The 13,293-nt window shown below is 36.3% G+C and overlaps 1 protein-coding gene across 2 annotated transcripts; it reads right to left on the reverse strand.

Annotated features, from left to right (window-relative positions):
- Positions 1-1,497: 1,497 nt before the first annotated feature.
- On the reverse strand, positions 1,498-12,783 carry LOC140764434 (uncharacterized). Of its 2 annotated transcripts, none has more exons than XM_073103005.1 (9): positions 12,650-12,783; positions 10,397-10,815; positions 10,147-10,283; positions 9,455-9,568; positions 9,296-9,364; positions 5,500-5,638; positions 4,481-4,641; positions 4,272-4,401; positions 1,498-3,163 (listed from the first exon to the last, which is right to left on the reverse strand). In XM_073103005.1, exons 2-9 carry the CDS (start codon positions 10,712-10,714, stop codon positions 1,889-1,891), a joined length of 2,343 nt encoding a protein of 780 aa, XP_072959106.1. In that variant the 5' UTR covers positions 10,715-10,815; positions 12,650-12,783; the 3' UTR covers positions 1,498-1,888. The 2 variants fall into 2 exon arrangements, with proteins under 2 accessions (XP_072959106.1, XP_072959105.1); XM_073103004.1 differs by having other exon boundaries at positions 10,397-10,714; positions 12,650-12,732.
- Between the last annotated feature and the right edge of the window lie 510 nt (positions 12,784-13,293).

Below are 13,293 nucleotides of genomic sequence, written 5' to 3' on the forward strand. Positions count from 1 at the left end.
CATCTGCTCAGATAACATTTTAAGCTGATTGAGGCTGTAATAGGTTTTCGATTGTTTGATTGATCCTCGGATCAGAATCTCCTAATTTAGTTTCAATATCAAAATGTTGAATTAATATCGTGCTCCAAATACTTTCCAAAACAGCCACAATCCGTGGACAGTGATTTGAATTCAAAATTTTTCTTTTTTAACAAATCACATCTTACATTTTATTTATTTATTATTTAAAATCCTACCTTTGATAATTTTATAGCTGACCCCTTTTTTCTACGATTTTTATTTAACAACCTAAGTAAAAGAAGATGAGAAAGGTGGCAAAAGATGGAAGGAAAATAATGAAAGCTAGAGAGGAGGGATAAAAAAATATAAAGGTATTTTAATGATTTAATTACTATCAATTATTTAAAACATCGTCAGAATATTTAATAAAAATTATAAGAAAAAAAGATTAGGATATAAAATCCTTAAAAACAAAGTATGAATCACAAAATAAGTATAGTGTAATTTATAAAATTCACTGAATTCAACCATGAATACTAAAAACTGGACACAACTTAAATCCCATGTGCTCCAAGAGTTAAAAGGATCAATGCATTAGTGCCAACTCAGAGCTATAACAACTCTAATGTGGATGGTAAATAAGCAGTAGATCAACAATAGAAAGGTACTCTGTACATAGAAATAGTCTAAACCATGCAAATTATTTAGAAAAAGAGATAAAATCAATCCCTATCTCAGTGCCCGTCGCCGTCTAGCATCGGCTAAAGACAAACTCATGTAAAGCTATTAGAAAAATAAGCCAAAGCCTCTATCTCAATGCCTGTCTAACATAGAATAATAATAAAACCCTAGGCACAGCTACTGATAAGGCGAAACAAAAGCAATCCCTAACTCAATGCCTGTCAAACATAAGCGGAGACAAACCTATTCTCACTAAACAACTAAACTTGGAATTGCCAGCCGCATGGCTTGACGATTCTCAGCTAATCAGCAGCCTGATAGTATACATGAGCAAAGATAATAATTCGCATGTGTAATGACAAGCAAGGTGGCACATAAATGGTCACTAAAACAAACAATTCATCTGTCATTAATTGCAATAAGCAGCACAGACTACAGACTAAACATATTCCAACTATCACTACAGACTAAACATATTCCAACTATCACCAATGATCTTCATCATCCTATTAGATAAAAATAAAATGAGTATATATATATCTTCAATATAATCTGGCTCAGGTTCCAGATGCACGCGCATATACCTACTAATTTTTGTGTTTGTATATACATGACAAGTTGGTTGATAATGATAACTGGACCCATCTATTGTGCTAGAAATGAACACCAATAATTTACTTTCAGGGAAATGCAGAATATAATCATATATTTAAATCTTAGGAAGGAGGACCTCCAGGCAAGAAACCTACACAAAGGGGATGAGTCAATGTAGCAAAACAACATAAACCCCGGTGAATGGATGGGACATGATCTATTTGATATAACATTAGATGTTAAAACTAAATTTATGAACCAAAAGATTTATTCCATAAGGGGATGCATGCACCCTAAACTTTATAAATATGCCCTTCTACAATGAGTAATGGGGAGGGGGGGCACACAATTGAATTTCAGAATTACCTAAGGATCCTGAAGCTATGTATCTCCACCCCACATATATACAGGGAACTGATTAAAATATGTACAGAAGTTCAAACTCAGATGCCATTGGATCAACTTACCGAGCAGCTGTCCAGCATCAAAAACTTTTAAGAGTTAGTTGATCTATGAAGCCATCCTTTGCATTCTGCACATGATGCTTTATAGATTGAAAAAGTTGTTGATTGTTCCAAGGAAAGCCAACTTCTGTTTCGAGCTTCTTCAAGTGTTATCGTTTCCACGGCCTTGGATATTGCCTCCCCATAGAACCAGGCATCCCAGGATTTTGATGTGGGAGACTCATCCAGGGTATGCTGCTCAATGAAGGAGCCACAGGTGCCTCATGGCTGCTCATATTGTTCAGATGATGTGCATAACCATACATGTTTTCAGCACTTGGTGTACTCCCACTGGCAAAGTTTCTAGCTTCATTATACTGGTCTGAGTTCGTATTCTCATGTTGCATGCGTGAAGAAACCTTGTTGCACTCAGACAACACACTAAATAGGCTTCCATCTGCATTGCCACTGTCCTGCAAGCACGGAGCTACACTGCTCGCAGATTCAATTCCAGACCAATTATTGTTTGCTCGATTCTCTTGAGGCTGCCAGTTGTAACTACCATTTGCAGAGGAATGAGGAACAGGAAAATTTTGCTGTTCAACTGTTGTAAAGTTGCTTTGGCTTGGATATCTGTCACTGGAATACATATTATTATTCATGATTTGCTGCAAGTAAAGGTCATTCCCTCTGACCTGCCTCTGCTCCAGTAACTGTTGTTGATCCTGGAAGTGTTGGGGGAACTGAGTAGATTCTGGGAAACGGTTGTTTGCCATCAAGAACTGAAGACCAGAACCAGGTTGTTTAACACCATTAAGATGCTCATGTGAATAAGGTGAGTGTATTCTTGGTTCCTTTGGAAAAGATGTAAGCAGCTCATTCCTTTCTTGGTTTGAAAATGAACAGAACAGAGATGCTCCATTGTTCATATTAAAGGCTGAGGAAACAGCTCCATCCACTTCTTGATCTATAATATCCCTCTCCAAATCAATCATACGAGCTGGGCATTCTTCAGAAAGTTGAGGTTGCTTAAGGGACAAGTCAGCAGCATGTGTATACATGTGGTTCTCTGGAAGATGGTAATAAGAATCCTGAACGCCGACTGACTGCCATGTGTCATTAACAGATGTAGCAGGATCCTTTGGTTCCATTACATCCTCACCAGTAATTGGTTCCCCTAAAGACTCTGAAAGGGATGGAGAATTGTCTGCAGGTACTACTGTATCTTGTCCAGCTTCTTCTTGATCCACTACAACAGGGCTTGGCTCCTGATTACTGTTGGGTGAAGCCGTATGCTCCAGAGGATGATTATCAATAGATTTATTTGTACAATCAACAACTTTAAGATCTTCTTGTTCAAGCACATCTGGACTCTGGTTATTTTCATAATCACCATCCTGTTCTGGTTGTTGAGTCGTAGTCTCGATTTTTTCTCCTTTCACACCCTAAACAATGATGAATCACCGCTAAATGTTAGAAACTTCAAGCATCTTTCATCCTTGAATCTTTACAAGCATTGATGTTTGAAAGAAGAAACAGTAGCAGAAAGTCAAAACCAATTGTCTGATAAGCAATAGAAAGCTGAGAACAAAATTATAACCAGAACAGAGCCTCAAGATAACTAGTTCAAATTAAATGTGACACAAAATCTTCTGTTGTCCAACTTTACATAGTGTCGCATCCCTTATCTCCTGAATCCATGATTTTTATGAACAAACAGGAGCTCGCGCAAGTGGACACACTCATTTTAAACCAAGAAACACAGTTATGTTCTCACACGGCTGAGTACATCAATTTATACAGAAAAATGATGTTTCCCAATTCAACTATGCCTTGATGGGAATATCTATGTGCACATTCACACAAATAAAGGACTTAGATTCAGCAATGGGCATAACCAGATAGAGACAATATAAAGTTCAACAAAATAATCATAAACAAGTCCAGGAAGAGTTCAGAAAAACATGTCAGGAAGAACAAAATATAACATATATGAGTTAAAAGACATCAGAGATGGAAGAATAGTCAAAGTTTAAGAATAACAAAGTTCAACATTCCAAACAAACTCATAGATGCACTTCATCATGCCATCATAATATTTTCCACCATGTACAACTTCAGATATACTAGCAACTTAATGCATTTGTGAAGAACTACTTGGAGTGTCATTAATTAATTGGAATTAAGAATTGTTAAATATCCTTTGTGATCTTGTTAATAAGAAAACTGTGAAATACAACATGGGCTCAAAGTCTTAAGTCAAGGCATAAATAATGGTAGTAAAGGAGGCAATGTAGATACAAGTAAATCTGTACAATCCCAACCCCTCTTCTTCTTAGTATTGCGGCACATTTGAGATTTTCATGGAGGCAAATATGGCATCCGACACATGGCTTCAGGCACTCAGGAAGCAATTAAATTTGGTTATATTTGCACTCAGTACTTATAAAATCTATCACAAATATGTGAGAAAGATTGTAGTGAAATTGATCCCCTACCACAAGGGAATTAGAATCACTTGTAAGAAAACAATGAAGGATATCACAAGCAAACCTTTTCTGCAACTGATATGTTCTTATCTGCAAGTTCTAATTCCACTGATTTCCTCAATTGCTCTTTCCACAACCTCCTTTCCTTAATGTGCTCAAAACTAGCTGGGAGATCTTTAGTTGCCACTTGCAACCTAATCCATACAGTGTAAAACTTCAGAACTTCCAATTTTCCCTCATAACTAATAGCTAATTGATTGAGAAATTACTAACCAGTGGTCATGCAGTCTCTTCTTCTCTTCCTCCAGAAATATTTCATATGGCTGCATATGAAAGTTGTCAATATCACCGAGCACACGAGTGAGAAGCTTGGATTGAATGCCATCACCAGAATGCTTTATAGTCTTTACTAGCTCATGTTGCGCCTTGGTAATCTGAAACATCCAAAGGAGACTAGTAAGCAATAGAAGTCTTAGGTGGTGCCAGTAAGAAATGGAATTGCCTGATGGAGACAATAGAAGTCTAAGGTGAATGCATCAGCCATTGATGTGTTGAAATTATGGTTCATGTTAATTTTACTTATGAAAGAAATGATCACAATTACATGTTTAATCTTTTGAAGTAACTCTTCGAGTATTTCACAATGTTCAATTTTCTTGAGTAAATTACTTAAAAAATAAAACTTACTGGATTCAGTTATACATATGCATCTTCTGTGTGTACATCCTACCAGAATTTTTCATCTGGCATTCAGTTTTCTGATTATGAAATATCCATCAAATCAAGCACACTGCCTTTCCTTAAACAGACATGTTTCTGAAGTGAAGCAAAACAAAATGTATAACCTAATGCTAAAATATGCAACAAAAAATCACAACATAACAATTCACAGATTCAGAACATTTCAAGCATACTCCAGAAACTTCCAATTAGCCTTCATTTGCCTATATCCTTAAGCAAGTTAAGTGAATTTGCTACTAGAAAAATTAGATCCATGTACTGAAAAATAGAAGAACTCAAAAGTCACAAGTCACAAATGAGATTCTGATTTGATCTGAGAAGGCTAAATTGTAAAATGCACTCCCAAAAAGGAGCAACATTCAACAGAATGCAATAGTCACGGTTTGTGATTAAGGGGTAACTGCTACAATTGTGAAATCTCAAGACAGCATAGCTCTCTAATTATGCAGGACAAGTTTAAATGCAGGTTCCAAAATTGGCAAATAATACAGTTACGATGGCTACCAAATAAAAAAAATAAAATACTTGGCAGGTATGACAGAGTCCATCACCTTAATAAATGACATATATTTAGTAATATCACCATTACGAATGATCTTTTGAGGTACTTCTCTTTTACAAGATTTCAGAACTTTAGTCTTTTCTGCTGACACTGTTAGGCTTCCTTGCTTCTGCTTAGAAGATCCATCGCTACACATACAATTACTTGGAGTGAGAAATGCCACAAAAAGATCACCGGCAATGAGCATTAGAAGATATATGAAATGGATTAATGCAACTCAAATACATGACAAGCAATGAGATACAAGAGAAAAAGGCTGGAAAAGCCATGCACATGTTATAAATTCTAATAAAAGGGAAACATTGCATTCTCTTATATCATTTGGGGTTAAAAGCATGACTTGCATAGAGAAGATAAAAATAAATGCAGATGCGAATAAAGATATAATAACACAGCAAATATCAAGAAACTGAACTGAAGAGGAATGGCAATGTATAAAGATAATACACGATGGCGAATCAATCAAAGATACCTTTTCCATGATTTAGATCATAATGGAGAATTGATTATGAAGCAAGTTCTTCACTACATACTGTTATGCAAGGATGGTTATACCATGGCCCCGTGCCAACCACCGACCGACCCGGCGCATGCCGCGACACTTACTGGCCGTGCCGAAAAAGAGGGAGAGAGAAAAAAAAGAGAGTAGAGAGATCAGCAACGCTTCACTCTTCATCATTGTCATCGCCACCGACCTCATCGCCACCCGTTGCTCGCGTGCCTGAGGTCGATTGCTCAGAATCCACAACTTAAATTTTTATTCGAAATCGACCCAACTCAACCCACTCAAGTCATCTTCTTTATCGAGCCAGGGGCTAGGGCATCCGTGTCAGAGCAATCGGTGCCTTCATTGGCGACCTCCGGCTTGCTCGCAACAAACAACGACAAAGAGCAAACCGCTGCTATGAGGGGTGCCGAGCCACATGCCACGTGTCGATATGCCGCCAGCATGACCATTGTTACTATCATGATTGAATTTAATTAGAAAATCAATATTTAAAGGAATCTTGGTGCCACAGCCGACTATTGGACCCAATGGTCGAATTCACCACTAGTAGTTTTCACATGGTAAAGTTAGGATTTCGAATTGGGGTTTATATTCTCTATATAAATGGCTGAATTAGTCGGCGCTAGGTATGTAATATTATGGCAATTATTTGAGAAAAAAAGGCTTGAAGCTAGGTTTGCATATTAACCATCTCTTCTTCTCTACTTTTTTCTATTTTATCTTTCCCGTTTTCTCTACTCTATTTGCATCTACATGCTACTCCTTGATCGCAGATTTGAGAAGAAAATGTAGTAAAAAACCAAACTCGGGGAATCCACTAACCAGGATGTCAGAATTCACCAACACTTAATATATCATAACTCTCAGAATATTCATTAAATAAAAAGAGATAACTGCAAGCCTTTATATAGGCAAAGCAAAGCAAAAGGACAAAAATAACCTAATAAGCAAAAATGACAAAGCTAACCTTGCAAGGCTAATCAAAACCCTCGTTAAGCTAGAGAGCCACGGGTGCAGCTCTCCTGTGCCTACGAGAATAAACATGATGAATAATGGTGTCTACACCAACTCTCCTAGGGTGGAAGAAATTCGACCCAGTCGAGTGGGGTGTGCACTCTGATAGTACTCCAAGATGTCATGATCAAGTTGCCAGCGAACTAAAAAACGGTGAACTCCTACAATAGATATTATTTGATCATCTAAAATAGTTTCTCTTTTATTGTAGTGTGGGTAGCAAATGTAACATATGGTTCAGTGGAAATATTTATAGACAATTTGTAAGCCACTAAATCCTCAATATTAAAAGTAGAATTAATTTTGTAATTAGAGGAATGTCAATGACATAAGTATTACTCGTATCAGATTTTGAAAAAGTCTCACACTACGAACATCAAACTTTCAAACGAGATGTCGGAATCCACCGACGTTGGAATCTACCAATAAAAACTCAATATTTCAAAATTCTCAAAATATTCATTAATTAAAAAAAAAGGACTACAAGCTTTTATATAGGCAAAGAAAAAGGACAAAAATAGCCTAATAAGCAAAAATAATCCTGTAAGGCTAGTCAAGACCCTCGTTAAGCCAGAGAGTCACAGATGCAACTCTCTTGTGCCCACAAAAGTAAACGTGACGAATAGTGGTGTCCACACTAGTTTACTTTCTTACTATTTATCATATATCTATTTTAGAGGATTCCCCAGAATACCTTCTTCTTAGCATTTTCTACCCTATTTTCCTTAGTAGGGCAATGTAGATGCTTATCTTATTTGTGTATAAATTATAAAACCTATACTTTCTTACCATTAGGCCCACCATCACATTGTAGGTCATCTCCACTTGTGTTACATAAAACACATAGATATATCATCTAACAGAAAGGAAACTGTAAAGTTTTCTCAGAAAGGGCCCTAACTTAACTCGTGATTATGGATAATTGCACAAGCATGCCTAATATATACTACAAAGAAGATATCCTTCACAACAAGATGTTCAAGCTTAGATCACATTAACACATTTGAGGGAACAAGAGACTTATCTCATTAAAACAAACTAAAGATTACAAAAACAGACCATAAAGTAACAAATAAAATAGGTGGTGTATTAAGAGAAATTTGCGATCAGATAGTGGTGTGACACCCCTTTGATAGTCATGCCTTACCATCCTAGGTAAAATCAAGAAAATTAAGATAAATAATGGCAAATAACTTGACATCACAATATATAGCCAGCAGCCTAAAGCATATTTGTGCATGTCAAATACACCTGTCTCTTATTGTTTTATATTAAACCAACTAAATTATTCTAGGATATGTAGCTGATAAAACATGTAGCAAGTCAAGGTTCAATTGAATTCATTAGAATAGATATAAATAAGAAGAATAGGGTACGCAATCATACTCCAAGTGAGAAAGAATTAACAGTTTTCCATCAACGCTTTTGCCAAAATTAACATGTCCGAAGTTTACCTAATTAAACATGAACCTCTAGAAAAGCTTTATATATTATTAACGTGCAAAAAGTTTCCTTCTTTCATAATCAAGCCAACTTATAGCAAAATCTTTAAGACTTATTGATTGATCACAAGTATGTAAAATCTGACAGTTATGGCCTCTTCTTTCTTAGTAGCAAAACATTGAACGACAGTATTGAATATATAGTTCACTAATTGAAAGGAAACTTACTGCAAAAATGTAGGAATATAATATGTGCTCAACTGCTTATATGACACAAGCCTGGATAATTTTCAAGATATGGAAAAGCAAAAAGCATTTGATACAGATAAAACAGTTGCAAACTCAAAAGTATATACAATAAGAAAGAAATGATGGTTAAGATGTCGAAGAATCATGCATGGTCATATCAAATACACTCGTGATACTAGTAGTAATAAATCACAATTCATTGTTTTATAACATATCTTAAAAGTTATAAAACATTAAAAAAAAACTACGTTGAATGTTTTTATCTCATTCCTAACAAGACAGATCTTTGAATCAGCATTGCAAAATCTTTTTTTTTTTGACTTTGTACAAAAATATAAAGTTGAGCTGGCATGTGAAATCATTTCATTACAGAATGTGAAATACTGGTAGGTAGAGTTCAGCTTGATAAATGTGAAATAGCTTCTATTGTTTCACATTTACCATACTTCATATGTACTAAAAAGCTATTATAACAAGAGGATTTGACCAGGTAAAATGACTGTTTAAATATTACAAGTAAAGATAGAAGAAGACAAATGCTTGGATAAATATACGGAGAAAAAAAAGACAACCTCCACAGCTTCTCTGGATCTTTGCAACTTAACCATTTTTTCTTCCATCTTTTCAAAATCTCAAGTGTGCTGCACAAATAACTTATAGTAAGCACTAGAGAACCTTTGGCAAAAATAATTGAAGAACATATGCAAATTACTTGCTTTATGTTGACATACCCAGTATGATACTCATTTAATTCAACATAATAAGCCCTCTTTTTGGATTTCAATTGCCGCTCCATTCGATGAAGAGCATCTGGATGAAGATTACCAGAGCAGAGCGAAGCAGACCTGTAAGTAAAGAGCCAATAAGTTCAGAAAATATGTGAACTAAACATCTGAAACTCTTCCAAAATTCAGAAACATGGATTTGCAACACAATAAAACTAAACATGAAAGAAATTCTGACAGGCAAGAGATGTAAGGAAAATAGAAGTAGAAAAGGTGAGACACTTCACTAAACGCATTCATAGTAGCTCTCAATTTTAAGAAACAGGGATTTGCAGCCCAATAAAACTAAACTTGAAGGAAACTGTGACATGCAAGAGTTGTAGGGAGAATAGAGCAAGAAAAGGTAAAACGTTGGGTATTCAGCATGTGCATTCATATCTTCCAAGGCTCTATCCTGCAGAACACTAATAAAGTTAAAACTATTTTTTGGAAGTGACTTTTCTATGAACTCCTCAGGAACAAACACACTGTTAATGGAAGTTCCTTATGATGTCTCAAATGAAAAATCTGCAAAAGGTAAGGAGATTAATGACTGAAGATATGCATGCAAACAAGTTTTATGAGGTCATAGAAATAGAACATCATGACTTGACACAGGTTGACTAAATCCAAATTTGACAACTATAAAGATTACTTGCCATTTCAGGTAAGGATTTCCAAAGTGATGATTTTCCCCTTTAAGCAATGAATGAACTGCTTGTTCTGTGCCTGCTCCACTTGGAAGGAACTGCATGAGAAGCTTTCTCTCTGATTCAGAGAGACATGTAGCCCAAACCTGACAACAAGATAGCATAGAAATCAATAAGTTTCGCCAGAAAACATGGCAGATGCTTGAAATAACACAATTAAACACAATTTGACGTTCTAAATGTATATGTACAACTGTACCTCATATGAGAGCACCTCGGTCAAATTCTCCAAACCAAAAATTTCCTGAGGAAGATAAATTATATCAGCCACCCCTCTACGGGATTCTGGAACGGAATCGACAAAAGGAGCCAAGTCTGTCCACATTATCCCAACTTGTTCTTTCTTTGCCACAGTTCTCTTTTGGCAGTCATCCCATTCCAGAGCTATATGGGATCTCAAATTCACCATATAGTCAGATGAATCCAGCTTCTTTTTCTTTTTCCCTCTATATTGATCGTGCAGGTTAGAACTAGTCAACCGCTTCTTTTGTTGACCAGCTGCCATTCTGTAGGTCATCTGAAGATTGTTGTATCAGCAGCTTGTTTCAGTTCGATTGCATCAACAGATGATTCTTCTACTGAAATTTATTTCTTGACTAGTAGGACAAGGAAGTACCTCTAAGAAAAGCATAAAAATAAATCATTTTCCATTTAAGGAAATCATAAGAAAGAATTTGCAGGTATGAAATAGAAAAGTCAAATACTGAAGGATCTAATATAACAAACAACAACCACTAGATTTTGAATAATTGATACAAAATGAAAAATCAGGTTGCATATAATTTGGCTTGAAAGAGCCTAAAAAGTGGTTGAAGTTTAGTGATGCCTAAAATTTACTTTTGAGAAAAAAAAACTACTACAATTCCTTTGAGAAACTGTAACTCTATTGTGATATCGGAAAATTTATCCTCTCAAATGTTTCTCGTAAAAGCACCAAAAAATGTCAATAGAACTGGCTTATGCTTTGCTGAGTACACATTAGTATACTACACAAAACTATACATAGTATAGCATACAATATACTAATACATAAATTAAAATTAAGTTTTACTAAGTCGAGCAAACCGGCTTATGCTCAAGCTTGGTTCGAAATTAATTTTGAGCCAAATATCAGCTATTTAGGTTCAACTTGAATACATTTGAGCCAAGCCTAAACTGAGTTGAGCTTGAGCTGCTCGCTTATTTTGATATACCACCATCTAGGTCCAGCTTTCCTGACAAAATGGGGATTATGTTGCCTTCTCTCAACAATTTCACAGATTCCATATCATCCATCCCAACTCCTTCATTTACCTTTTGAGCACCCTTTTCTTGAAAATGAATGAATATACTTTGTTGGTGCATGAGAAGGCTTCCATTGTTGGACCATCCTATAAAAAAGTCACTCAGGATATATTGATGTAGCAAGATTGTGCAATAACTATTTTGGATAATTCCTAAAACGTGTATTTATGATGGCCCAATAAAGGAAGCCTTACAGTGCACTGCTTAAAGTATTGATGTAGCAAGATTGTGCAATAACTATTTCGGATAATTCCTAATTAGTGTAATTATGATGGTCCAATAAAGGAAGACTTACGGTGCACCAAGTATAAAAATATTCGCACTGATAAAGCATTGACAAATGAGACTCTTTTGGAAGTTTCCTGCTACTTATTGCTTGATTTTGATTTTTGAATGATCTGTAAGGCTTCAAAAGTTTTCTTTGCCTATCCAAAATGTTGAAACTAACAATCTTGCTCGTTCTAACCTTGAACAATAAGTTTCGCCCTCGGTTTCAGACCATTCTCAGTGTCAAAACTATGCATTTTTCTATAACACCATAGAGAAAGAAGAAGAAGTAAATGCAACATCAACATATGTCGAAAGCAATACTTTCCTTCACATCGAAGAAAAGAAAAGGTAATGTACTCATGAGTGATGAGAGTATCTCTACGATGTTATGCCTGATATTCCCACAACTCATAAGCTCGAGAAAAGAAGTAGACACAGCAAATTTCCAGCTCGAGAAAATAAGTACACACAGCAAATTTCCATTCGTGGACGAAGTCATTATTAAACAAAGCAGAAAGAATCACACAATTACAATTATACTCCCGCACCGTAACGCAATAAGAAGCAGAAACCCTGAATTCATAAGACAAATCTCCGCAACCCTAATATCTAACACCAGTTAACGCTTAAGAAGTCCCTTTCCTGGTATCATTAGAAACTGCCATCACCAAACAACACATCTCCAAGAAACCACCCAAGAACCTCTCAATGAATACAATTCCGCATCGAATCTAAGAAATCCCTAATCAATCCGCGCGGTTCAAGAATCCAGATACGAGCGAATTCACCCCAAAAAAAAAAACTTAAACACATGCCAAGAAATCGAGCAATGGCATCCGCTGCCACCAATTCGAATCGAAGGATCAGGAGGACAAGGATTAAAGATCACGAGCCGTACCATCGCGTGGGCGAAAGGGGGATCTAACTAAATGACGCCTTCGCTCGCGATGCCCACGAGTCCTCGCACGAACCCTAAGGAGACGAGAGAGAACCGTCGCGGTTGCTCTGTGGCGCTTATATATACGGATAGGGTAAACGATTCGGGGAGCGCTGAATTCTACTCGGGAACGTATTGCGTCGATATCCTCCGTCCGATTTTGTACGACGCGATAAGATGCGTTCCGGACCGTCCGACTCGACCGCTGCTCTACGCTGGGAGTACTCGGGAAGTTACCCGAGAGGTGTAACCTTGCGGTCCTGGTTGACGTTTGTTAACCCTTTTTGGGAAGGTACTGGCAGCGTGGAGTAATATATTAATATTCTCTCCGCACGCAGCTTTTCTTTCTCTTTTTTTTTTTTTCCTTCCTCAACCAAGATTAGAAATCTTGGGCCTACCAAAACATAGAGAATATATTGAGAGCAACCTATGGATAATGCTTACTTAGTATACCCACTAAATGTGCTTATAAAGTTGAAACCTTTATAAATGTCTCTTTTATTAGGCATCTGCTATAAATTGTATTAAAAAAATAATTAAATTAAGCTATAGTTTAGGGAGTCCGTGTGAAAAAAATAGTTTTAACCTGTAATGGTTGAAAATAT

The sequence above is a fragment of the Typha angustifolia genome, chromosome 8, assembly GCF_048772165.1.
Source record: "Typha angustifolia cultivar Huaian chromosome 8, ASM4877216v1, whole genome shotgun sequence".
Classification (NCBI taxonomy): Eukaryota; Viridiplantae; Streptophyta; class Magnoliopsida; order Poales; family Typhaceae; genus Typha; species Typha angustifolia.